The sequence below is a fragment of the Lotus japonicus genome, chromosome 3 (genome assembly GCF_012489685.1).
Source record: "Lotus japonicus ecotype B-129 chromosome 3, LjGifu_v1.2".
Classification (NCBI taxonomy): Eukaryota; Viridiplantae; Streptophyta; class Magnoliopsida; order Fabales; family Fabaceae; genus Lotus; species Lotus japonicus.
Window position 1 is genome coordinate 35,973,320 of NC_080043.1, and position 27,985 is coordinate 36,001,304.

A 27,985-nucleotide genomic window follows, 5' to 3' on the forward strand; every position below is an offset into this window, starting at 1 on the left:
TATAGGTGTAATGGTTAAAATTCATATGAATTATATTTCAGGAAACAACACTCATGACTCGCATCCTTCATCGTCTGATGTCCAAAGTGCAAGATAAGACAAGAAGACGTTTCATTCAAGAGAAGAAAAGTCAAAACTACAAGGAAAACTGTACAAGCAAAAGAAAAGTCAAATATGCTATATCGTCTGACAAAAGAGAAGATTATACTCAATGAAGATTTTCATCGTCTATCTCAAAGCTGACTAATGAAGATAATGTCTAAAGAAAGAGCGTCATGGTCAAATTGAAGAAGTCTCTAACATTCTTGAGGAAAAAATCAAGTGCAAAGATTCACGTGATTACTCTACAAAGCACACTAATCAAGGAAACAAATACAACATTGTCAAAATCAAGTTTCCTCTTTCTCTCACTAAAGGATAGGAATGATGCTGCATATGCTACCAACCAACTGACAAAATACACTTTGTAGCAATTTGCCTCAGCAAAATGACACAATGTATTTAATGCACCTAACGAGAAGACTGTTTGATCCAACGACTAGAACTTAAGATGCTCTACACGCTCCAACGGCTATCAACAAACCCTAGAAGCTCTTGATGTATAAAAGGAGGACTTGAAGATTTTCAGAAACTAGAAAACAAGTTTGAACGTCTAACTTACATTCTTTATCAAGCAATCAAGAAAGAAAAGTCATCACTTAGTCTAAGAGAAATACCCAAGAGTCAAATTCTCATACTCTAATCTCTCTAAATTTAGAACTCAAAGTACACACCAGAGTCAAATCCTCTCAAACACTTTTGTAGTTCATGTGCTTAGCATTTTCTACTATCCCTCTTGTGAGAAGAGAACCTTGTAGAGCCAAACTATCTTGAAAAAGATCTTAGGAGAAGTCCTGAACAATACTTTAGAGACTAAGACCTTATTAACCAAAACTAAGGCCTAAAAGTGAAAGAAATCAATAAAAGGTAAATAACCATGTTGAAAATCCAAAAAGACATAAACTAATTCCTAACAACACTATATGGGACCAAAAATGATAAAAACAAAGGAAAAGAAGAAAATAAAACAAAGTAATAAGACCCTATTGCCCATGGTCATTAGGGCTTTTGACTCATAGGGCATTTCTTAGAAACAATAATATAACACAAAAATGAGGGTTTGAATTGTGTTATTTTAAAACTTGAGTTTTCAAACGATTATAAGTTTTCAACGTTTTCGCAATCGTTTGGTGCAACAGATAAGTGCATGAAGTAATAAATGATATAAAACAAGCAATATATCTTGGTTCACCCACAAACGATGATGTTACGTCCAGTACTTGTCTTAACCAAGATTTCACTAAACAATTATCAAGAACTTCTCCTACACCAAGTATTAGACATGACTTCTTCCAACCAAGTATTCTAAGGACTTCTCCCAACCAAGTATTCTAAGGATTCCTCATTTATTAGTTAGAGTGTTAGAGAAAGTGAGACTAAAGTTGGCAAAGTGCTCAAGAATTGAATGATGGTCTGAATTTCTTGCCACAACCACCACTTCCTCCATCGCCACCATCACCTCCACCACCAACTCCACTGCCATCATCACCACCACCACCCACCGCCACCACCACCACCACCATCACCACTACTTTCCACCTCCACCAACACATATGATTGTATTAATTTAAATAATATAATAAATTATACAATGAATGTCCAAACGCAATATAACATTAGATTTTTATGAGGCCTTAACTTATCGGTCTTGATATTATCTGGCTTTATTTTATACAACATACCAAACAATCATTATTGTCTTTAGACCATTTAAAATTAATATCAATTATTTTACACCGACATTGCTTTTATATATTTTTGTTAATGTTTTCCTCATGTATATAAATATTTTTTATACACATGAGAAATATGTAAAAAATTAATTTCCATTATAACCACTATTACCAAAATCACATTAAAAATTAGTTTAATTATAAGGAAAATGATGTATGACACGACATGTTTGTCGTGAAAAGTGCACGAGGTGCATATTCTACCGCCAGAAAATGTAAAATTAATTTTATTTTGTGACACTGTATGTTTGTGGCGGTGAAACCGCCAGAAACTGTAATTGTGCACTCTTGTGCATACCAATCTCGTGTCATATAGCACTGCTGCATGCACTAATAATTTGAAAAAGTTTTACATAATCAACCGATCAAAATTCATCAATTTATCATATCATGATTAATGTTAAATTTCTAAAAAATTTAAAGTGAAAAATGGAAAAATGTAATTAGATACATATGTAAAACTCTATACATTATGTATATATAAATTAAATCAAAAGATTATTTTTGTATTTGTGAAAAATGAATTAGAAAATGGTTTCTGTAAGTTGTGTTTGTTTCTTGTAGTTTATTCTTGTATGTTTCTCGTTTTCGTGCAAAGCTAACAGAGGTTTCGTTCGTGTCTGTCCCAAATTTTCACAGAGAAAAATTCGGTTCCGCTACCTCCCTCCATCACGCCACAGGATCATGCCTGTCAGAGTATTGGAAAACGTCGCCGTTTCTCAAACAGTTCTCGGTAACTACCCTTTCATTCTCATCGTTCATCATTTCTCATCATGCTGTAAATTGTCAAAAAAATTGAAACTTCTTCTCCATTTTGTGTTCTTCTCTGATTTTTGGTTAGTGGGTATGTTCGGATTTTACCTCATTTTAACTCTATGTGTTTTGTTGTTTTTGAATGCTGCTGTTGAATTCTTCATGTATTTTTTGATGGTTTCTGTTTAGGTCCAAATGCTAGGCGTGGTTCATTTCAATCTTGTAGTCTTCTACGTGTTGGGCAGGTACTTTCCCATGTTTTTGTTCATCATATTTGATCTGCTAGACTTTGTGTGGATCTTGAAGTAAATGGGGATTATGGGATAGAAGGTTGAAAAATCTGGTTGGGAAATTGGGTTTGGCTGCAAAAAAATTAGGGGTTTTGTGAAACGGATCACGTTTAGGCAGTGGTCAAGCTATTATCGGGATTAATGTGCTATTATACAATTTAATCACATGTAAGGTCAGATTTAGCCATACAATGATTATGTGATAGATTTTAATAATTTAATCACTCAGGTGAATTTTAATTGCATAATCGTTAGAGTAAGGGATTGAATCGAGATTTTGACTACTGTCTGGGACTAGATTAATGTTACATTATAATCTATTATATTTATAACTTATTTCAAAGTGCCTGGTTCTGCCTTTCATTGGGTAAATGTGGTTGAGAGCATATCGAATCTCAATGGCAGCATTAAATGTTATGATTGGTACCTATTGTAAGGATGATGTAGTGTCACTGTCAGCTATTGGTGAGGGAGAGAATTACTAAAACCTCTGTCACACTCATTAGAGTGGGTTTACAGTTCTTTGCTTGGCATATAAGTTCATTTCAAGCAGCAGTTCTGCTAGGGACAGGTGAGAAAGGTAGAGTGCAGTGAGAAAGATAGAGTGGAGTGAAATGACCTTACTTATCCATAAAATGTTCATTTTCAATTTATCTTCATATTTTTATCCCTACCAGTTATAGTTACTTGCATTTAGTTATTTGAAGGGTATTGTGGTCTGCAATTCTTTATCTTGGCCAGGGGAGACTCTTTTATTTCACTACTCAAATAGGATTAGGGAATAGAGAGCTTATAACTGATTCTGAAGTTTCTGGAAGCATAGCCTAACGCTTGTTTTGCTGAATTTTCAAGCCTAAGATGTTTGGGTTTGGAGGCCAATACTTGCAACCAATATCAACTATTTCAGATTTTGATGTGAAAAAGGGAAGAATCCTGCTGTGTTGGGTACATATATGCGCGTATTGTACGGCTTTCTGGTTGCTGTACCGATGTTTCATAGTCATATAGAGAACAACTTCAACTTTTAAACCGCTTAATTACATTTCACATCTTAGGTCTTTCAGCCTGTAATTCTTATTAGTTTGAAGTTATAGTACTGTACATGCTCAAGGTGTTTATATTTGCAGGCCTTTTCTGGCACTCAGAATGTTTCAAGCCTACAAAAGGATGAAGCATGGAGAGTAAATGTCCGTATACAAGGATGTGACCTAGAGCATGGTTATCTATGTGGCACCATGGAGGCTCTTAATGTTCCTATGGCAGACACGCCGGTAAATAGTTTATATTCCTTAAGAATAGAGACAGAATAGCAACCACTTTTCTCCTTAAAAAATAATGCATGTTTATGATTTTGGTTCTAGTTTAATTTGAAATATTTGTTGTGTTAATCTGTAGATTTAGGACACCACTAATCTGTAGAAGATTTTAATCAGATTAACCTATCAGTTTTATATAATCTGTAGATTTATGTTTCTTCAACTTCCATTTGGTGGTATGCAGTGATATTTGTTAAGTACTAAAGTGTCTAACTGGCCTTTTGAATTCTAACATTGTTGTTAGCCTACAGTGTCCTAGAAACTGTCATAGCTATTTACACTCTTTATTATTAATTTGCTTAGTTCATAACCACTCTTCTGATTTTATGTTGCTGCAGTGACCAATATGATCCAGACATTAATTAGTTTCTACGCTTTTGGCATAGCATATTTTTTTATTCATTACAGGGCCTAATAAGTTCAGCAGGATTTAACTTCAATGCAATTTTAAATTGAGAATACTGAAATATATACTATTCCTGCTTCAAGAATCAAAATTTTCTTTAATGGTGTTGTCATGTAGAGAAAATATATTAAATAAACCAACTATTTTTTTCTGATTTTTTGCCTTATATCCCCTGATTTTTTGTTCTTGGAGGTTTTCAGAAAGATAGAAAATTCACCACGATTTCACTTTGTTTTTAATGATTTATATCAGGTAGTAACATTCTGGGAAGGGGAGATTGTTGATATCAAGAATTATACTTTCTTCACTGGCAAATGGGAGGCAGCGTACGTTATTATGGAGTAACAATTAAGTCGAGCATAAGGAGCTTAATTTGAAAAATGCCGATGATGCTCACTTATGTTTGCTTCCTTTTTCTTTTTATTCAGACCAGAGGATGATATAAGGCACTGGACTAAGTTTCCATCCTTTTCTCCCATATTGGTAAAAGACCTATACTTTGGTGTCGTCAGCAAAATACATCGCATGTAATATTTCTAACACACTTCAGCTTTCCAGGGCCAAGTGGAGTTAGATGGTGGCAAGAATTTGGACCTAAGCAACTATCCTTACATATTCATGGTAAATTGATTTTCAATAATACAAAATGAAAGCATCGAAAGAGTTCATTCATTTCTGTGTAATGAAAAGTGTGATAATTGCATTATGTTCTTTGTTGCAGAGATGGAAAGAGCAGTACTTTGTGAATGTTGGAACTGACTGTGGGTTAACTATTGCTGGCTTTTACTATGTTTGTTTCTCTTGCAGCGATGGCTCTATCAGTGGGTTCTATTATGATCCTAATAGCAGGTGAGCTCTTCTTCTACCGATTCTTCAACCTGCATTTCATTAGACCTATTAGTCATTTATATCTTTCGCATGTGATTCTCTGATCATTTTGTATTTTTTGAATGGACTTTTAAGGGAACTTGTGATTGAGAATTTGACAATGAGATTATGATAACATACATACATGCATGGGCATAACCAATCATTAAGTTGTTGAATTTTACTGTCTCGTCAGTAGTTATAACTTTGCACTTACCTCTCTAAAATACATCCTTCATTTTAGATCTGTCAAATTCTTCTGTATGACCATTCATTCTGGTTTTTACATCTTTAGAAAGTTTTTTGACATAAAACTCGCTTTGCAGCCCCTTCCAGAAGCTTGAGTTGAAATCCACAAATGATGGAAGATCAGGTTTCAGTTTTTCATCATATGAGTTACAATAGATTGGGAGAAATGTAACATGTACCTTTCATCTAATTGAACTTCCTTTGAAGTCTATGAGTGAGAAATGTGGATAATTTAAGTGTACTGTTGCCATATAGAGTGGGGAATGCATATCTTGTATTTCCCCCCTTTTCTTCAAGTTATGGTATGTCATGATATTTGAGGTGTCCCCGTATCTTTTGCAAGGGAGGTCATCTGAGGCATGACCTTTTTATATGAATTTACAGTTCAATTGTCTTATTGTCAAACATGTAACTTGTTAAATCCATGTTTTATTCACTAATAAGTTTTAAGAGTCATTCCCTCGCTTGGATATGAAAAGTTCTTATGCCTCTTGAATAGTTAAAAATTATATCTATTAGCAATCATTTCCCAAAGGATATATACATGGCATATAACTTGTTAAATAGTTGATAAAATATTTTGAAATTAATAAGAATTTTAGATAAAATTAAAGTTATATTTAATAAGTAATTTGATAAAAAGTGTGGAAAATATTTTTCAGATAGTTTAAAATATTTTATATCAATATTTCAAAAGTTGAATTGGACATTGAACTAATGAAACTTTCAAATCATATAAAATAAATTGATTAATATTGTTAGTTGAACCTTCATAATCAAATAAAAGACATCATCACAACGTAGTTGGTTCATATGGTACATTGTCTGATTCCCCATGGCTAATGCTCTTTTATTATAAATTAAAAAAAAAACAGCTGAGAGGGGTGACATGCCATGATGTGGATGTTCTCAAATCAGACATGATAGTCTAGAAATGCATGACAATGGAAGACATGACACTTGAAGGAGTATTAGAATCCATGTTGAAAACTTGATTTCCAATAAAGCTAGTGCAAATTTAGAGGATCCAAGAGTTAAAGACTTTTCTTAAACTCTTTGGATTTGTTCACTATTTTCTAGTATTGTACTTTCTTCTTTAATAGTATTTCATTTGGGCTTGTATTCTGACCTACTTAGATTTCAATAATTAGGTCTCTGGCTCAATAGTATTTTAGTTTGTAGGCTTTACATGGGAGGGATAACCTCTAATTGGGTCAAGTTGGGCTTATAGCGTTAGGCACCTCCTTTGTAAATCTCATTCATAAATCATTTGATTAGTCTTGATAAAAAGTTGTGAGCTATTCTCTTACCTAGGGTTTTCTCATATCTCAGTTAGAGAATTATCAAGTGTCCTCACTCGTGGCTTCTCATTATTGGCTTATCATTCTCTCTACTTAGGTTGAATGTGGTGCCTCCTCCCTCTCATTTTCCTCATCCACTCATTCACTGTTGAATTTCCATCACCTTTGGTTACTTGTTCTCATGGAGTTTTAGTGCCTTGAGCCTCAAGCAAGCTAGATCTAGGAGTGTTGGTTAAGTTTCCTTGCATGGAACCTTAGTAATACATGTGGTTAGATGATATTAGTCTACTTGGCGCCACACATGGAATATTAGTTAAGATCCACTTTGGAAGCCACTGCACCTGAGACTTTTCAGTTAAACGTGAATGAACTTTCATCTGAATCCATAAGAAATGTTATGTTTACTTTTTGTCTCAAATTAGATGTTTACATAGCCCAAGACAATTTCAAGTTGCTTAAGATGATTCCAACCAAAATAAGAGTACAATCCACTACTTGATATTGTGAATCACAACTAAAAAGAGGTGCATAGTAAGTATAGGAAGATTTGTGTAGATTTGTATATTCGAGTACGGTTCACTACTTACTTGATATTGGTGCATACTGAATAGCGTAGATTTACAAATCACTTTGGGACATGGAGAGATTGACTATTTTTGGGGAATTGAAGTTAAGCGTTCCTCTATAGGATCACTTCTTCTTTCTGAAGTCAAATACATTAATGATCTTCTCTCTCGAACAAGTATGACTGATTGCAAACAAGTAGCTACTCCTATAGATGGAGGGAATTAACTTTCTAAAATTGGAGGTTCATCTTTTGTTGACCCTTCTTTACATCGGTCAATTGTAGGAACTTTGCAATATGTGACTATAACAATACTAGAAAATGGGTATAGTGTCAAAAAGTTTGTCAATTTATGAGTTCTCCTCTTGAAGAACATTGTGCCCTTGTGAAAAGGATTCCGAAAGGTAATATTTCTCATGGTCTTTGGTTTAAACCAGCTATTGCTTCTTCTAGTCTCAAGATACAAGCCTTTTGATACAAACTGGGCATTAGACCCTGATGACAAGAGATATACATCAGGGTCTAGTATTTATTTTGGCCCCAATTTGATATCTTGTTGGTAAAAGTAGCAAAATCTAATTGCAAGATCAAGTGTTGAAGCTGAGTACATAAGTGTAGCACTTACAACATCAGATATTGTATGGATTCAGTCACTTCTTAGTAAACTTCATGTTACAGATTCTACTTACATTCCTACTATTTTCTGTGATAATCAAACTGCAAAAGCTTTGTGTCATAATCCTATACTTCACTCAAGAACTAAACACATTGAGCTGGATATATTCTTTGATCAAAGGGTGATGTTTTCTTAGCTGAGCTTGTAGCTGTGCATCGTGAACTAAGTTTGGCTTGAGATTTAGGCCTTAGGGTTCTATACAAATCTGGCTGCTGAAACTTAGTGATGCTTCTTAATGGCCAACAAACTTCTAAGATTCATATTTATGTTCAGACAGTGGTAGATATTCTTTGGTAGAAATAAGGAGAGTTATGTGGCGTAGAAGTTGGCTAAGCTAGCCTTGCATAACTGGTGCTTGCAGAGAATTTGGTAGCTTCCTCCCTCTGCTGTTTTTTCCCAGCTGCAAGTTGATGGCAGTTTTAGGGGCAGTTTTAGGGGCAGACTTGAAAGTAGGAGAAATTGTATTATTACTTCTTAATCAGAATACAAAGGGTAATTACATTATATAGAAGAAGACTAATCCTAAATAAGGAAATAACTAATTATGTACACAATCTCCTAATAAGAGAATAAATCTCCTAATACTGAATATAATCTTCTAATAATAATTCTTATATTAATTCCTTATTTACAACACCCCCCCTCAAGCTGGTGAATGAATATCTATCATTCCCAGCTTGCAAGTAAGCTCTCGAAACCGCTCCAAGGGAAGTCCTTTGGTGAGCACATCAGCCAACTGAAGTCCTGAGGGGACATACTGTGTAGATATTAGACCACTATCCAATTTCTCTTTGATGAAGTGCCGGTCTATCTCTATGTGCTTTGTTCTGTCGTGTTGGACTGGATTATGAGCAATACTAATGGCAGATTTATTATCACAGAAGAGTCTCATGGGAGCTTCATACTTTATTTTCAAATCATCCAGTATGATCTTCATCCACAACAGTTCACAAACTCCTTGAGCCATGGCTCTAAACTCTGCCTCTGCGCTTGATCTGGCAACTACATTCTGCTTCTTGCTCCTCCATGTAACTAAATTTCCACCCAAGAACATACAATATCCTGTAGTGGATCTCCTGTCAACAATTGACCCTGCATAATCTGCATCAGTATAAACCTCCATAGACAACTGCTCACTCTTCTTGAACAGCAGACCTCTCCCTGGACTTGTCTTCAGATACTGCAAGATTCTATCCACGGCCTGTAAGTGTCTCTCCTGTGGGTCATGCATGAATTGACTGACAACACTAACAGGATAAGCTATGTCAGGCCTAGTGTGAGATAGATAAATGAGCTTCCCCACAAGTCTCTGATATTGAGCCTTATCAACCCTAAGGTCCTCCTCACTACTTCCAATCTTGTGGTTTTGCTCTATAGGCACTCCAATGGGCTTACAACCCAATTTACCAGTCTCTTTGAGAAGATCAAGGACATACTTTCTTTGAGATATGAAAATCCCTTGCTTCGAGTATGCCACCTCCATACCTAGGAAATATTTCAGTTTTCCAAGATCCTTCATTTCAAATTGGGCTGCCAACTGTTTCCTCAGATTCTGCTTCTCAAGTTCATCATTACCTGCAATGATCATATCGTCTACATAGACTAACAGAAGAGTGAGTTTACCATTTTGAGTATGTTTGATAAAGAGGGTATGATCACCTTGGCTTTGTTTATAACCCAGAGACACCATAGCATTAGTGAATCTCCCAAACCAAGCTCGAGGTGACTGTTTGAGCCCATATAGGGCCTTCTTCAGTTTGCACACCTTATTTCTTCCTGAAGTAGGGTCATACCCCGGTGGAATCTCCATATACACCTCTTCCTCCAAATCTCCATGCAAGAAAGCATTTTTAACATCAAACTGTTGCAACTCCCAATCAAAATGAGCTGCTAAGGAAAGAATGATCCTTACAGTGTTCATTTTTGCTACCGGAGCAAATGTCTCTTCATAATCAATTCCATAGGTCTGGGTGTATCCCTTTGCAACTAGCCTCGCCTTATACCTATCAAGTGTGCCATCAGATCGGTACTTCACGGTATAAATCCACCTGCAACCTACTGTCCTCTTGTCATTTGGCTTCTCAACAATCTCCCAAGTTCCATTTTTGTCCAGTGCATGCATCTCTTCATTCATGGCTTGAATCCAGTTCTTATCTTTTAATGCTTCTTGTACTGACGTAGGGACTCTAATAGAGTCAATAGCTGAAATAAAACTCTGATGCTGCACAGAAAGATTTTGAGTAGACACAAACTGGGATATAGGGTACTTGGCACAAGAACGTTTTCCTTTTCGTAAGGCAATAGGTAAGTCATCAAGGTTATGCTCATAGGAATTACTAGGCTCAGGGTTCGCAACACTTACCTCAGGATCAGACGATTGGACTTGTTGTTGGATCAGGACGGGTTTTACTGTCCGCTGGTACTTTATCCTGAACCTGTCAACATTATTCTGATCTGGTACTACTTTAGAACCATTGTCATCATTCTCATCTGGTACTAGTTCAGGACCATTGTCATCATTCTGATTTGGTACTAGTTCAGGACCATTGTCATCATCATCACTGTCCTCAGTGATAGGAATAGAGGAAGGCATCAAGGGATCCTGTAGAAGAGGAATAACAGACAATTCTGGAGACTCAACTTCCTGAGTATTCCCCCCCTGAAGCTGAGGATTGGGATAAAAAGACTCTGATTCTTGAAAAGTAACATCCATGGATATATAGACACGACGACTAGGAGGATGATAACACTTGTAGCCCTTTTTATCTGAGGCATATCCTATAAAGATGCACTTAATAGCCCGAGGATCTAACTTACCCCGATGATGACCGTGAACATGGACAAAGGCGGAACAACCAAATACACGACTTTGAAGACCTGACTTAATGGGCACAGACGGAAAGAAGCTAGTCATAACCTGCACAGGACTAACATTAGATAAAACCCTAAAAGGTAACCTATTAATTAAATAAGCAGCAGTCAAGACAGCTTCCCCCCAATAAAACTTAGGAACATTCATTTGAAAGAGTAAAGCTCGAGTGATTTCAAGAAGATGACGATTTTTCCTTTCAGCAACCCCATTTTGTTGTGGGGTGTCAACACAAGTCAACTCATGAACCACACCATTTTTTGTAAGAAATTCAGAAAAATTCTTGTTAACATACTCTTTCCCATTGTCTGACCTTAACCTCTTAATAGGTTTCCCAAACTGTGTTCTAATCATGTGGAAAAAGTTAACAAATAATTGAAACACCTCAGACTTATCTTTCATAAGAAAAACCCATGTAATCCGAGTACAATCATCAATAAAAGTAACAAACCATTTTGCACCAGAAACATTAGAAATGGACGAAGGTCCCCACACATCAGAGTGAACAAGATCAAAAGGTTGAGCACATTTATTATTACTAGGAAGAAAAGTTGAACGATGATGCTTAGAAAACTGACAAACATCACAATGAAAAGATTCGACTGACACTTTTGAAAATAAATGGGGAAACATGGTCCTTAGAATACTAAAAGGAGGATGCCCAAGACGCTTGTGTCGCAACCATATTTGAGAAGTATTCCAGGACTCTGAACTCGTCTGATGACACTTGCTTTCCTCGTGCCGCAGACAGTATAACCCGTCATGTTCCTTAGCAATCCCAATTATCTGTCCCGTGGCAAGATCCTGAAAAACACCATGTGAGTGGAAAAAGGTTACAGCACAGTTCAAGTCTCGAGTGAGTTTATGGATGGACAAAAGATTGTTAGAAAGCTTTGGGACATGAAGCACATGCTTTAAGGGAAGAGATGGACTAAGGTGAATGCTACCACATCCCGTAATCTGGTTTTGGGATCCATTAGCAACAGTGATATAGTGTTTTTCAGGGTAAGTGGAATAAGAAGATAAATGTGAGGGGTGAGGTGTCATATGATCTGTAGCACCAGAGTCAATAATCCAGTCATTTTCAGTACTCAAAGCATTAAGAGATAAGAAGGTAGAACTCTTACCAGTCATTGTGAGAGAACAAGAACCAGAGGGCTTACTCAATGAGTCCATAAAAGCTCTCAGACGCTCCAATTCTGCTTTGCTAAGGCTAGGGACATCTTCTACTGGTGGTACAGGTGGGACTTCACCATCATTTTCCATGTCAGAAGTTGTGTGATTTGCACGCCTCTGCGGAGCACCTTTGGACCCCCTCATACGTCTAAGGACGTTTTCCCTTCCATAAAGTTTGAAACAGTACTCTTTGGTGTGACCAGACCTCTTACAGTAAGTGCAACGATCATCACGGTTGAAGAGATCATCACGGTTGAAGCGATCATCACGGTTGGGGCGATCATCACGGTTAGGGTGTCCGGAAGAGGTGGATCCTTTTATGGGACCCTTTCCAGAGGCTAAGGCTGAACCATCAACTGATTTGTCTTCCACCATCACTGTCCTCCTAGTTTCTTCACCACGAACTATAAAGAACACCTCTGAGAGAGAAGGGAGTTGCTCTTTACCCAAAACTTGGACCCGAATCGGATCAAATTCAGAGTTAAGCCCAGAGAGAAACTTAAAGATTCGCGCTTTTTCAATAAATTTATTCAATGTTGTGGAGTCAGCATCACACTTCATCTTCAGATTTTGATACTGATCTAATTCAATCCATAGACCATTCAAGGTCTCATAGTAATCTGTCACGGAGAGAGTTCCTTGCTTAGAATTGAAAACTTTATTTTCCAATTCATAACAAGCTGAGAGATCTTGTTTCTTAGAATATGCCTGTGCCAGATTATTCCAAATCTCCTTAGCAGTAGGGAAAAACATATAATTCCGGCTAATTTCCGGAATCATGGAGTACCAAAACCAGGTCATAATAAGAGAATTCTCTTCACGCCATGTGTCATATTGTGGATCAGTTTCAGCAGGGGCTTTTTCTTCAATATAATTGATTTTCTTGCGACTTATGAGAGTGTGACGGATGAGCTCAGACCATTGGAGGTAGTTGCGCCCATCCAAGCGAAAGGAACCTTGTAATACCGGGAGATCTTTGTGGGTCAAAGGTGGAAGAGAGACTTTCACTCCAGAAGTGAGTTTCTCCTTAGGTATGGGAATCTCGTCTCCAGACATACTGAGAGATGTTACTGTAGAAGGGAAACAAGAGGAAAAATAACAGAAACAGAGAAGATTGCACTCTTCTTGAATGGAAGAACCAAAGGCTTCTCAAGAAAAAACACCAACAAAGTGAGGAAACGACCCTCAGAACAAGACCAAAAGGCACGGGGAACCCTCTTTGTGCAATCGGAGTAACGAACAGAGGATGGCAGGCCGGTGATGAAGAACACAGGCCTCCAAACGGTATAAGCCAACAGTGGCAAAACAGGAAACGTTACCAGATAAAAGGGCCGTAATAAGACGCCTAGGGTTTTTTTCGCAGAAGCAGAACTCCCAAGATCGGGAGCTCTGATACCAACTTGAAAGTAGGAGAAATTGTATTATTACTTCTTAATCAGAATACAAAGGGTAATTACATTATATAGAAGAAGACTAATCCTAAATAAGGAAATAACTAATTATGTACACAATCTCCTAATAAGAGAATAAATCTCCTAATACTGAATATAATCTTCTAATAATAATTCTTATATTAATTCCTTATTTACAACAGGCAGTCTAGTTTAGGTTATTCTGCTTTGTTTTTCTTTTGTTTCTGTCTTCTTACTTTCCCTTGTACCAAAGAAAAGGAGGATATAGCATTGCTATTACCACATTTTTATCACTTAAACGTTATGCTGAAGAAAATGAGAGTGATTGGGAAAGCAAGGAAACTGCACAAATATTCTGCAGATAGAACCTACATAAAAGGCTCAAATAATAACCGGAGAATAACTCCACCATATTATTCAACTTCACATGGATGTTATATTTATAACTATCACAGCAATGCTGTTCTACAATCCTGGAATATTTTATGAAATTGCAATAAAGTAGACGGTCTCAGATAATATCATATGATTATTTTCTCCCCCTTGAACTTATTCCAGTTAAGAAAAAGGCTCTGGAAAGGGGCAAATGATAGCAGCAGTTATACATGGCCTGCATCTCAGCAACTTTCTGCCTAACAAAATAGGACAGAAAAGAGATGCCGCTTCGACGAGGTAAGCATATCAGCTTCAACTAATAATTTTCAGTATGCTCATGCTTTTAGTGGCAGTTCTTTGTGAGTATACTTGACCTCTCGATCACCGTCTACTACGTGCCCACTCCCTCTCAGTATCCTGCATTTTGCGATAGAAAAAATGTGAGCAGAACAGATCCTACAGAAAAAAATATCAATCGATGCATATTTGTTCAGTTGAATTTCTGTTTTCTTTAAAAGTAAAAGCCAAGAGATGTGTGCAGAGTTCCATACCATCTGTTTGTCAACAACCCTTCAACTCCTACAGGACCTCGAGCGTGAATTCGACTTGTACTTATTCCAACCTGTTCAACATTAAAAGAACCATGAACAGATCAGTAAATATAAAAAGATCATGCTACCAGTAACAATAGACTTTCTGGAAGATAAACTACCTCTGCACCAAGCCCAAAGCGTGCTCCATCACAAAACCTTGTACTTGCATTGTGGAATACAGCAGCACTGCTTGTGCATAAGGCAAAAATGGATATTTTCCACAATTAAAAAAAGCACCAATTAACAAGACTTACTCATGGAGTGTTTATGTTTATGGGTTGAAAAACATTAAAGCATAAATGCTATTAAAGGATCAAACTTTGCATGATTGGATGAAATACTATGGATCAAACTTTGGTCAGTACATTGTGGATTCAAACAAATTATGAAAAACATCAGAAGTACTCTGCCATCTCATCATGATACAATGGTATCTTTTGGAAGCAAAGGATCAAACAAGGTTACGACAAAAAAATACGTACCTGTCAACTTGTCTTATGAAAGTCTCAGCCACTTCAGAGTCTTCTGTAATAATGCACTCAGTATGAGCACTGCAGTAACAGCAAAGAAAGTAAGAGACACAATACTCATAGTTTAGTTAGTGATATAGAGAACGAAAGTAAAAATTATTCGGAGGAACCAAACATGCCTTCCATGGTTATATATGTGGTCAATGGCAGCAAACACATCTTCTACAATTTCAACTGTGCAAGCAAGAGCGCTATACTCATGATGAAAAGAGCTCGTTTCAGAAATATTTAGCAAGGCACTGGCTTTTGGTCCACCAAAGAGTTGAACACCTGCAAGCCATTTTACATATGTTTATTATGTCTTCTAATCCCCTAAGCTAAGAGAGAGAAACAACATAAATATCCTCTTCTAATCCCCATAGCTTGATTATTAAAACAAAAACTTCAATTTGAATCAATACTCTTCATATAAACCCATTTGCAAGTAATGCCAAACCTTCACGTTGGAGTTCAAGGATGAGCTCATTAAGTCCACCATTACATGACAGATCCTTGTGTACAAGAAGAGTTTCCTAAGAATATCATGACAGTTTTATATTGAGCACAGTCCATAAATTGATTTTCATCATAAGTAACAAGCAAGCAAAACCCAAAAGGAGAGGAGATTGTAAAGGATGTGAGTGCTAATTACCATTGCATTGCAGGCTGCGGGATAATCAGTCTTTGCATCCCTAACTATCTGTTTTGCCATATCAATGTTAGCAGACTTGTCAACATATACATGACAAATTCCATCTGCATAAAAAAAGTGAAAATTTCAATAAAAGACCTAGTTTCTTACTACAAGTCCCATATAGGAAATTTAAATGAAATATTACCAGCATGACCAAGAACAGGAATTCTTGTTGATTCCTTGATTTGAGAAACAAGCTTATTACTGCCTCTAGGGACCACAAGATCTATCACATCATCAAGCTGTGGCAGAGTATAATTAGTGGAAAATCGTCACAGAAATAATTATGCAGATTTTAACTCGTAATATCCACCTTCAGTAGATCTGGAATTTCTTCTCTTGAAGTCACAAGCCCAATAAGTTTGTCACCCACAGTCTCTGGCATAGCAGAAGTAATGACCTGCCATAAAGAAGAAATGAGAGGTGGAAACATGTTCATTTCTAGAATGGAGAAAATAACAGCAGTCCATTCTGATCCAGATTAATCTTATAATACAGAAACCTCAGCTAAAATCAATAACTATACCTTGTGTAAGACCGCATTTGATCGCCGGGCTTCCTTTCCTCCTTTAAGCAATAAACCATTACCACTTCGAATTGCCAATGCAGCTATCTGTTAATCCATTTAAAGAAACAACTTAAAGATCAACATCCGAAACAACTAAAGGATATATTGTAATATGATGAATGATGATATAGTGAATCCACGATCAGCTTATACTAGATGCATATTTTGTAATCATGTTTGTATCTTTGCCATTCCAAGCAGTTTAATGAAGACGGATAAGAAGGAAAATGAATCTTAAATTAACCTGAACCAGCGCATCAGGTCGAGACTCAAATATGACCAGAAGGACTCCCAAAGGACTCGATATTTTCTCCAGGATGAGCTTATCTGCTAGCTGGACACAGAAAGCAGCAATAAGAACTGTCAAAAAGTGTTGAGCAGTAGGAAGTATAGCTTATTAAATAACATCATTCATTTTTTCTTAAAGCAGTCAGTGACTACAGTTTCTTTTCAAGTTCAGCGAACGTAAGTTGCAAAATGCATTTCAGAATCTATTTTACCAAAATACAGGAAAGCTATTCCATAATTTGAACACACTAAGAAAGGAAAATATTGAACATTTCAATATCATACCGCCAATTTCACATCTGTAGGTTTATATGTATTGTGTGTGTGTGTGTAGAAGATAAACAAATTCAATAAGATAAAGAAAAAATGATGACAGAGTTAGTAGGATAAGAGATACTCCTTCAAATAAAAGGAAATGCGTTTTTACCTCAGTTTTCTTTAAAATCTGACCAATTGGTTCTTCCATATCTGCCAGTATGCGCACAGACTTTGCAAGACTCCTGATCTGTAAGCACCAAGAATAAAGGTCAGACAAAAATATGCTCACAGAGAATGCTTAAAACCATGCTCTGAAACGGGATAAATCCGTGCCGGACAATGACAATAACAAAGAGCTCGAGGATATGCTATCAAATTTTGCTTCAGAATACAACTAATTAAGTGCTTGCCTTCTCAGGCTTCAGGGTTAAACGTGAAATCAGAGACTTTTCGTATCCAGCTGCCTTAGCATCAGCAACATCAGCCTCATTCTCAAGCCTTATCATACCAACATTTTTCTCCAATGCATCAGCAATTGCTAGCAATATTTTACTCCTTTCTTCAGATTTTATAGCCTGACACCAAAAACAACATAATTCAAATGACTAAACTACATACAATTCATAGTGTTGGAAATCAGAACAAATAAACAAATAAAAAGTTAATAACCATTTAAATATTTTATATTGTTGGAAATTAGGCACACATAGCCCTCAAATATGTAAACAAGTAAAGCCTAATTTAGTCCTTCAAAAAGTATCATCACGGGAAATGAGGAAATATGTAAACAAGTAAACCCTTAAAATAGTCCTTAAAAATTTGTCATCACCATATTAATTAATACTTTAAAAGAACAGAACAGCTGCTATGGTTGTCTTTTTATATCACCAATTTGAAGGAAATTTTTTGTAATTAAAATATGTAGGTAACTAATGCCAGTTTTGGAGTTTAGTCAATATATAACTGTATTTACCTGAAGTCGTCTAGAACCATCACGTGCTGCAACTGCCATTTCATGTGCACTGACTTCCTTTATGTTGGTCCACAAATGTGCATCTTTATGAAATACAGTACCAATTCTTTCCCCTTGAAGGACTCGTATAATGTTGTCTGTAGCATACCCACTTCAACAAGGTTGAAATACAATTCAAAGTCAGTAAATGACAAATTCAAATGTACACTTGAAATTATGCACTACATAGAATCCGAATGTCTTTTCATGACTTGAACAATTTTCTCAACAATAGATACTTTTAGCAAATACCATTATTGCAAGCAACAAAAACAATGCCATCTTCCCCAGTTATTGAAATTTGCTAGAGAAGTAAAAATACATCATAAAATGTTAGGTACCTGGTTATGATCACTGGGATGCCGGCATGAGCAGCGCAAACAGCAGCATTAACTTTAGCAGTCATGCCCCCTCTGCCCAATCTTGACTTGTCTCCAAAAGTGATTTCTCCTTGATGTTTCTCTTTGATATATGTATGGATTAACTTTGAGTTGGGGTCAGTTGGAGGACCACTATATAGGCCCTCAACATCACTCAATAAGACAAGCAGGTCAGCTTTGAGTTCAAGAGCTAACAGACCCGCCAAACTATCATTGTCCCAGAAAATACCAGTGGAATCCTGCTTGGAGAGCTTACAATTAAAAGTAATTTATATCATATTTCAAAGCCACCATGGAGCCTACCCCGCTAATTGGGATATGGCTTGTCTTGTTTTTGTTATCACAAAGCCAATAAAATCAAACTCATTGATGTAACATAAAAAGTTTTGACTAAGGCAATTTGACTATACTATGAAAACAAAAACTAATTGTTGTAAACTAATTCAAATGAAATAGTGAAAGGAAAAATAAGCATACCTCATATGGTGCCTTCCTAGTGCTAACAGCATCATTTTCATTGAAAATGGGGATAACTCTTAAATCTAATAATGAGTGCACTGTGTCTGAAAGTTGTTTTCTGAAACCCGAATCCTTGAAGAACCCATCATTCACAAGAAGTTGGGAAGAAGTCACATCCAGCTGCACAAGAAAAATCCTCTATCAGCATCAATATGGAGGAAAAATTACATGCACCTTCTTATGTATAAAGGAAAACATGCATATTGTGCCCACCTGGCTGAACATAGTATCATAGAGAGCCATGAGACTACTCTGCCCAACAGCCGCACATGCTTTTCCATCAAGCTCACCTTGTGGCTTTTGAAGATCAGAAAAACTGCATCACAAGTAAACAAAAAAAAAATCTTTCAGGCTCATCAATCTTGTCCTATATCTCTTCAAACTCAAATTGCATGAAGCAGATTGCATGAAATCCTTCAATCCTATATCAGTCTAATCCTGCTTACACAATTGGGATTAAAAGATAGAAAATGAAGCACCAGGGATAAAATATTAAATTTGTTTCAGTTCTAAAAAAACCCCATTATTGGTACTTGGTAGGACATTAGATCCATGCAATTGAAAAAGACATACAACCACCATAGAATTTACAAAAAGATATATTTTTATAAGAACCTGCTATTGGCCAATCTGCGATATCTAAGTCTTTGCCTGCCAAGACCAACAGCACCTGAAGTCACCAATATGACTTCATACCCCTGAGTGTTTAGTTCTTTAAGCTGCAATCACCATTGCAAAGACAGCTCTCAGTAAAAACAAAACAAAAAACACACACATAGAGACAGTACACAGTACACTAGATACATAGCCATTGAAGAATGTTTAAATTTTAAAATACATAAATTTGTAAAACCACCAACAATTGAATACAAAAGAGACATATATATGTATATATACCTGCTCACAGAGAGCTCCAAGTCTGCCAAGTGCTAATCTCCCATCACTTCGAGTAACAACAGCTGTTCCAACCTTCAATGATTCACAGAAAATCCATCAAACAAATGCAAAAATTGCATAACTCAGAAAAAAAAAATAGAATAAACATAATCAACAAGATACTAACACAATAAATCAAAAGTTGAAGCAGAATGAGTGAAAAAAAAAATCCAGGGAAATCAATTAAAGCTTCATACATCATGTGAAGTGGCTTCTAGATACAATGCATCAGAAATTACAATTCCAGTCAAAAAAGAAATATATATATATATATCTTTTCGTGTTCAGTTCCGATCACGATCACGAGTTCACGACCACAGGCCAAAACATGCCTCCGGGACTATAGGTCGCTTATATATTGCCAACAAACTCAGCCATAACATCGGCAGCGGAAATCAAACACACAACGTTGTTCGTTCTGGGGAAGTGATTCGTTCTTACCAACCGAACAAACATATACATGTTTAGTAAAAGAAATACATGTTACACAACATTGAAAACTGATGAAACTATACATAATGTAATTTTTGAACTAGAAAACACATTGAACATCGTTGTTTCTTGGTTTTCCGATTTCATGATTCAAGGAAGAACAAAAAAAACAGCAATGCACGTTGTTGATGATGAATGATCAAGAAACGAGACCTTGACGATAACACGCCTAACAGACTTGATGAAATCTCGAGTGGGATCCATGGTGGTGGTGGAATCCATGAAAATTGCAATGAAGACGCAGACAGAGGAGCGAGTCAAGATGAGTTGACTCGGCGAGTGAGTGAGTGAGTGAGTGAGAGTGAGCGAATCGTAGTGAAGAGAATGTGAATAGTTAAATGGGCGACGAAAACGATATTTTTTTTTTTGATAGATGGAAAGCAGAGTAAAGAGACGCGGTGGATCTGCCACGTGTAAACCTGGGCTTTGTGGGCCCTACGAATCACGGGTCATGGTGGTGAGAGTGAGAGGTCAAGCCATTATTATTATTATTGCTTCTGCTCTTCTGCTCCATCAAGTTCCCATTTTCCGGGAATTGTTTTTTACTCCATTTCTGGTTTTTGAAAATATCAAATATATTTTATTTTTAATTCATAATGGTTCTTTTGCTGATAACTAGGTTTAAGTTTTGATTCATACACAACTCATTTCATTTTTTATTCTTGCTTTACTAATCCTCTCATAGTTAACGTTTTATTGAGCATCTGATTCAAAAATAATAATTGATATAGCCTTTCCAAGGCATAGTTGCTACATAGGTTATTTATTATTATTATTATTATTTGGTTACATGGAGGCAATGCCCCGAAAAACGAAAGAACGCTAACTTCTAAGAAACAGAAACATCGAGAGAAACTACCGCTTCATTATTTTTTTATGAATCTAAAATGTCACGTTAATTAAATAAAAACAACTCATTAGCACAAGCTCTTGATCGCACAATATCTCATTTATTTCATGAACGAATTGAAGTATGAGAAAAAATAAATTATTTAAGAATCGGGTTAAAGAGGGTGCTTGCAGAAGTAGCAGTTGCTTTAACAGCTCATACGGGTGGCATCCTCCAATAGCACAAAAAATTAAGCAATTGTTTTTAAATAAATAAACAAAAGATTATTTCTTTTGTACAATTTTTTTATAGTTATCTTGAATGGCAATCTGACAAATGACAAACACAAAAGGCCAAACCCCAGCGGCTCCATGGGCCGCATAAGTAGGAGGACCCACCTTTCATAGGAGAAAATTTGTCACAGATTCATTTAACTTAGAAATTCCTAAAGATCTATACCTTTATTAATATAAGATAAGATGTTGGTCCCTTTGATAAGACATAAGTTAGAACTCGGTTTGGACTCGGTTCTCCATGATATAAACTGAAACATGTTATCTTTCATTTTTTATAAAGAGAATTAATTTCTATACACCGACGGTGTACGTAAGTTTTGCACTATCATTGAATCACATCCTTCTATTTTGTTAGCTTATAATTAATTTTAAATTTAATAATATTTAAAATAAAAAATAGAAGGTTGTGATTGAATGATGATGTAAAAAATTTTACACCATAAATGCATATAAATTAATCTCTTTTATAAATAAGATAAGGTCAAATTAGTCCATAATTTTGTAAAAGAGTTTGAGTTTAGTTTGTTAAATGACGGTTTCTGCCGATAAATTAAAATCAAACTCAATTATAAAATTAGAGATTAATTTAATCATTAACTCTCTTAAGTATTTAAAAGGTTTTACCTATCTAATATATATAGACAAATAAACACAAATACAATTTAATTATTAAATAGAAACCCTTTTTTAAAATATGAAGAATATTCCATGTGAAAAACTTAGGCTTTGATTGGTTGGAGGGAAGGAAAGGGGGAAGGAAATAAAACACGGAATTTGATGTGTGAATTTGGACTACACCTTAATCTAAATTCATACCTCGAATTCCGTGTTTTTTTCCTTCCATCTTTCCTTCCCTCCAACCAAACAAAGCATTAGATAGCGCAGTTCTTGAGAATCATGGACACAGCGACAAAATGGCCAATTTTTTTTTAATTGGCCAAGTTAAAAATAATAAAGCAAAATTATTGTGTAAAATGGACGTGTCAGTCTCTCGGTGAATGCAGCCAAAAGAGTAAACAGCCATTTTGGTCCCTAATTGTGTTCACTTATGACGGACTGGTCCTCGTATTTTGTAAATGGTTGTTTTTCATCCTTGAATGTGTTGCCGTCAGTCAAGTTCGTCCTTGATTGAGTTTTCCGTTAGTCCCTCAGACGGAAAATGTCAAATGACTTATTTTTTTTCCAAGTAAGCATCCTACGTGGCACCTTCTCTTTTTCCCTTCCAAAAAACAGGTCAAACTCGTCCCTCATGGTACCAAAATCGCCCCTCACGCTTCCACTCTCTCTCCCTCCTCCTCCTCCTCCTCCTCCTTCTTCATATTTAAACCCCTCTTCATCTCTCTTCCTCTCTCCATCTGCTCAGAGAATTCTGAAAAATCAGTGTCAAAGATCGGTTTATTTTGTGCCTCTGCTATGTTTTAGAGTGAAATTTTCCAATTTCTTCATCTGGGTCGTTCTGTTTTTGTTATGGGCATGGCTAATTTCAGGAAACAAGGTCAGAGCTTTTTTTTTTAGGGAGTTGTTGCTCTGTGATAGTGGTGCGGATCGAGGAGCGATTTGGGTGATGGTGGTGCGATTGGAGGAGGGGAAGTGGTGGCAGTGGTGTTTGGGGTTTGGGTTTCGAAGGTCAATGGTGATTTTGGGGTTTGAAGGTCAGTGAAGAGGATTGGTGGAGAGGACAGCAGGCCTAAGGTGTATGGATGGTGGTGGTGTGACGGATCCGCGGAAGAGAATGAGGGGTGGATTTAAAGATCTGGGTTCTTCTTGATTTTTGAAGATCTGGGTTTGAAGATTTGGGTTCTGGTTTGAACATCTGGGTTCTTGTGGAAGGAGGAGACAAAATGGGGGTGGATTTTTGATATGGGTCTATTTATTTTAAGGAGGAGACAGAATGGAAGGAGGACCCTTATTGTTGCTGGAGAGGAACTTGTGAATAAAATTTCTGATGTATTAAGATCCTTGTTGTTGTTGTTGTTGTTGGAGAGGAAGCTTTGAAATATTGCATTAAAAGGCGTAATGCATATAAATTAAAAAAAAAACGGGAAGATAGATTGTGGAGCTGAATGTTGTCCTGTGGTAACCATGTATATGAAATTGTTATTGATCCTGTTATATGTGTGTGGGGTTAAGACTTAAGAGTGTATGTGTTAGGTTTTTAGTTAATGTGTGGGAGATGATTTTTTTTTATGGGTAACATGATGAAGAAGATGAAGATTGATAGTGATGATGAAGTCTGGAGAAAGAAGATATATAATATGATGATGAATTGATGATGATGAAGCTAGGGATGAAATTGACATTATTTTTTAGGAGGGAAAAAGAGAAGGTGCCACGTAGGATGCTTACTTGGAAAAAAAATAAGTCATGTGGACTTTTCCGTCTGAGGGACCAACGGAAAACACAACCAAGGACTAACTTGACCGACGGCAACACATTCAAGGATGAAAAACGACCATTTCCAAAGTATGAGGACCAGTCCGTCATAAGTGAACACAATCAGGGACCAAAATGGTTGTTTACTCGTCAACGGCATATTGCAGCCAAAACTTTTGATTTTCTCGATATATGTGCTAAAACAAAATAGATTTTCACCGATATACAATCGACGTACTGTAACTTTTCAAGTGCCCCTAATTTTAATGAGTAATATATACACATCTTTATTTTTTTTTCCCCTTCATTTCTATCTATTTTTCTTTTCTCTATCAATTAAATCACCTATCATATCTTTACTTTCTCTCTTCTTTCTTCATATCTCTCTCTTCCTCCACCTTTTCACACTTCAAAAATGAAGTGTGAAAATATAATTAGTCAATTTTAATAGCGGTAAAAATTATGGTTAAATGATATGACTGTCACACATTTTATGTACCCGAGAACGAGATTAAAATTTGTGTTTGATTCATTTTTTTTCTCTTATAAGAATTAATTGTCAAATTAATTCATAATTTTATAAATGATTTTAGTTCTTCAGCATGACGTATTTTTGTCTCCAATGATTATAAAGGGACAATTAACTCTATAATATTTAATGGAACCAGAAATAAAAAGAAGTATAGAAAGTCTCTAAATATACATGCTATATGGTGGTGCGCTTATATGTTAAATAGAAAAAAGCCAAAAGGGAAGAGAGCCCAGAGCAGAACTACACACACCAAATCCATGAAGAAAAAATCTAGAAGAAGTGAATTGAAGAACCATCAAAAGCAAAAGTAATAGTAGAAACTAGAAACAAAACAAAAGTAAGAACATCAAAATTCAAAGAGCTTGAAACTACAATTTAGAGGGGAAAAGCAGAGATGCATAACGTGATTCTTTTTGTTCCAGAAAACAAAATTAAATAATCTGCTAAGCGAATAAAACTAGATTCTGTTTTTTATGCCTCATTTCACGTTTCTCATTCAAAAGAGTGATAACTTCAACAAAATTCAATAATTGAAAAACAGAATTATGATATCAAAGGAACCTTTTCTATAACAAATAATTCATCAAAATTTAAAAAAAATAAAGTGAAATAAACAAATGACAGTACCTTTACAATGAGACGCTTGACCTTGCCGAGAAAAGCTCTTGAAGGATCCATGTTTGCTGAATGCACAGCTTCAAAGAGAGGGTTAGTTGGAGGAATTGTCCCATTAGAGAGTGGCAACTCAGAAGAAATTTTGGTGCTGATGAACTTGGCGAGGCCATTTTGCAAAGGGAGTTCCATTGTTTCTGAATTTCTGATATCTTTTGCTATGGTGGAGAGAGGAGAATGAGTGAAGGAGAAGACACTGATGATGATATGAAAATTTCAGGTCACAGGGAACGACCCTTTTAAAGCCACTGGATTTTGGGATTTTTTTTATCTACAAAATTGATCAATTTGTGAGCAATACGGATCTACAATTTGACTTAGGATGGTAAGTACTAAGGCCCCGTTTGGAAAAACAGCTTAATTAAGCGCTTATGACATAAGCGCTTATTCATAAGCTATTTTTGAAAATTTATTGAAATAAATTAAAAATAAGCTGTATATAAGCATAAGCTGTTTTTCATAAGCTATCCTGAGTAGCTTATGAAAATAAGCTGAAAATAGCTTATGGCAGGTCATAAGCTGTTTGCATAAGCTCTCCCAAACACTGGCATAAGAGCTTATGCTGTCAGATAAGCTCAAATAAGCTCTTCCAAACTGGACCTAAGTACTAAGACACTAAGTTGTTAAGCCTAAATTAGTTTTTTTTTTGTTAATAAGTGCTAGTGCTTAGTTTTTTTTTTTGTTAATAAGTGCTAGTGCTTAGTTGTTAAGCCTGAATTTGTTTCTTTTTTTTAAATGTAAGACAATTATTCTCAAGAATGAGTAATCATGTTCAAGCCATACCAATCGGGTTTTTTTTTGCATATATACAAATTGAAGCCGATATCCAAATATATCACTTGATGTTGAATCAGTCAAACACTAAAGAAATTTGAAAGGATTATGTTGAAAGTAGAAAAAGAAAAAACTAAAAAATATTGAAAGATAAATGATCGAAAATTGCACTATTTATCTGCGACATTATTTACAGATACAGATGTAATAATAAAGAGGTTGTATAAATGACTCATGATAAAGTTTAGATTAAATAATTCATTATCTAATTACATTGGAGATAAGTGTGTTGAAAATAAATTAATAAATAAAATATAGAAATTTCAACTCATTTATCTTCAATGTGATTGGATGATGAGTTATTTAACCCAAACTTTATCATGGTCGTTTAGACAACCCCAATAATAAATAGTGAATGTTATGTAGCATAATATTTGAGTAAATTTAAAATTGACTTGTCACATAAGAAAGCTTCAAGGTAATGAAGTGTAATTTACTCTAATAAAAATTAACTATTCAAAATTTCATTAAACATAAGCAACTTGATGGTAAAAAAAAATTATGTGCACTAATATGTTAGAGGTCATCATCTAATCTAAATTCAAACAGTTAACATCACTATTTAAAATATGAGAGAACGATTTGCCACGTCTCTTCTGTTTTTCTGGAAAAAGACGTCTTGTTTCTGAATAAACTAACACCTATTCTAGAACTATCTCGAAACACCAAATCACCATCCACTATGGACATTAAAATCGTTTCCGGTCCAATTATTTATATATCCTGTTTGTACTTGTAAAGTTTGAAATTATAATCGTTGTTACCAAAAAAAAAATAAATTAAAATCGTTAATTGATTTGAGTGTTTTTTTTACAAGAGGAATTCTTAATTGATTTGGGTTTACCGAAAATTTAAAACAATTTATATTACATTATAAGTTCATTGGTGTCCCTAACTATGGAATGTGTATTAACGGTTCATTTTTCAATAATGTTGAATGGTAACCCACAAATGTCGTTTGATTTGGGAAGAGGTCTGAGACAAGGGTAGTCCCTCTCTCTTTACCTGTTTATTTTATGTGATGAGATTTTTCTATTCTCATACAAAAAGATATTGCTTCTGACTCCTTGCATTGTTTGAAAATTGCTCGATATGCTCCTATCATTTCTCATCTTTTATTTGCAGATGATAGTATTATATTTGCGAGGGCTGGTCCTCAAGAGGTTGAATGTGTGAAGAGAATTCTTGCTTTCTATGAGTGGGTTTCTTGACAAGTAATTAATCTTGATAAATCAAGGATTTTATGCGGCCGCAATGTGCTTAGTTTGTGTTTTGATGAGCTTAAACAGTAAATGAGTGTTCATGCAGTGAACAATTTTGACAAAAACTTTGGGCTCCAGAAGATTATTGGCAAGTTAAAGTCTTAGATATTTAGCTTTGTTAAGGAGAGGGTTTTTGAAGAAACTCAAATCTTGGAAAGAGAGGTCCCTCTCACGGGTTGAGAGTGCTACCAACTTACATCACGTCTTGCTTCATTTGACCGGATGATATTTGCTCCCAGATTGAGGGAATAATTAAGAATTATTTTTGGGGCTCCATTGGCTCAAATAAGATACTCTTTGCCGCTCCAAATTGGATAATGGCCTTGGGTTTCAAGATTTCAAAGATTCCAATTTTGTTCTTGTAGCTAAGAATTGGTGGTAAATTCTGAAGAACCAAGATTTTCTTTGGGGTAAGCTTTTTAAATGAGTGTACTCTCCTCAGGGTTTCCCTTTTGAAGCCAAAAAAAGGACACCGCCCAAAGTTATGTGTGTTCAAGTATACCAAATAGGTCTTTGAGGATGGAGGATGATTGAAGATTAGAGATGGTAGATCAGTAAAGGTTTGAACTAATAAATGGACCCCTTAGGGCGTTCCTCTAGTCTATCAAGAGGATACAACAACATACTTGGGCATGCACTTGGTGGCTGATCTGACCGTACAAGAAAAACGAGTTTTACTGGCGACTGAAATTCGTCGGTAAAGGCAAAAAGCAATCGGTAATCTTGAATTACTGACGACCCAAAAGAATTTTTTATTTCGCTTGTCGGTAATAAATTACTGAAAGGTATCGCTAAGCCGTTGGTACCTTACCGAATGTTGTAACCGTCGCAAACTTACCGACGGATAAAAC

General features: G+C 35.8%; 2 protein-coding genes across 5 annotated transcripts; one reads left to right on the forward strand and one right to left on the reverse strand.

The window, feature by feature from the left end:
• Nucleotides 1-2,379: 2,379 nt before the first annotated feature.
• Nucleotides 2,380-6,169, forward strand: LOC130749809 (uncharacterized). Its single transcript, XM_057603175.1, has 8 exons — nt 2,380-2,565; nt 2,775-2,830; nt 4,003-4,146; nt 4,850-4,923; nt 5,026-5,080; nt 5,156-5,218; nt 5,319-5,446; nt 5,791-6,169. The coding sequence occupies exons 1-8, from the start codon at nt 2,517-2,519 to the stop codon at nt 5,867-5,869; spliced, it is 648 nt and encodes a 215-aa protein (XP_057459158.1). The 5' UTR covers nt 2,380-2,516; the 3' UTR covers nt 5,870-6,169.
• Nucleotides 6,170-14,055: 7,886 nt separating this feature from the next.
• Nucleotides 14,056-25,256, reverse strand: LOC130749811 (delta-1-pyrroline-5-carboxylate synthase-like). Of its 4 annotated transcripts, none has more exons than XM_057603179.1 (20): nt 24,994-25,256; nt 19,806-19,877; nt 19,524-19,627; nt 19,122-19,224; nt 18,867-19,028; nt 18,351-18,628; nt 17,971-18,121; nt 17,408-17,572; nt 17,167-17,244; nt 16,696-16,785; nt 16,410-16,496; nt 16,197-16,283; nt 16,029-16,125; nt 15,842-15,945; nt 15,647-15,722; nt 15,330-15,480; nt 15,163-15,231; nt 14,800-14,866; nt 14,639-14,709; nt 14,056-14,504 (listed from the first exon to the last, which is right to left on the reverse strand). In XM_057603179.1, the coding sequence occupies exons 1-20, from the start codon at nt 25,168-25,170 to the stop codon at nt 14,423-14,425; spliced, it is 2,271 nt and encodes a 756-aa protein (XP_057459162.1). In that variant the 5' UTR covers nt 25,171-25,256; the 3' UTR covers nt 14,056-14,422. The 4 variants fall into 4 exon arrangements, with proteins under 4 accessions (XP_057459162.1, XP_057459161.1, XP_057459164.1 ...); XM_057603178.1 differs by having other exon boundaries at nt 18,351-18,640; XM_057603181.1 differs by lacking the exon at nt 24,994-25,256 and adding an exon at nt 20,490-20,668.
• Nucleotides 25,257-27,985: the final 2,729 nt, after the last annotated feature.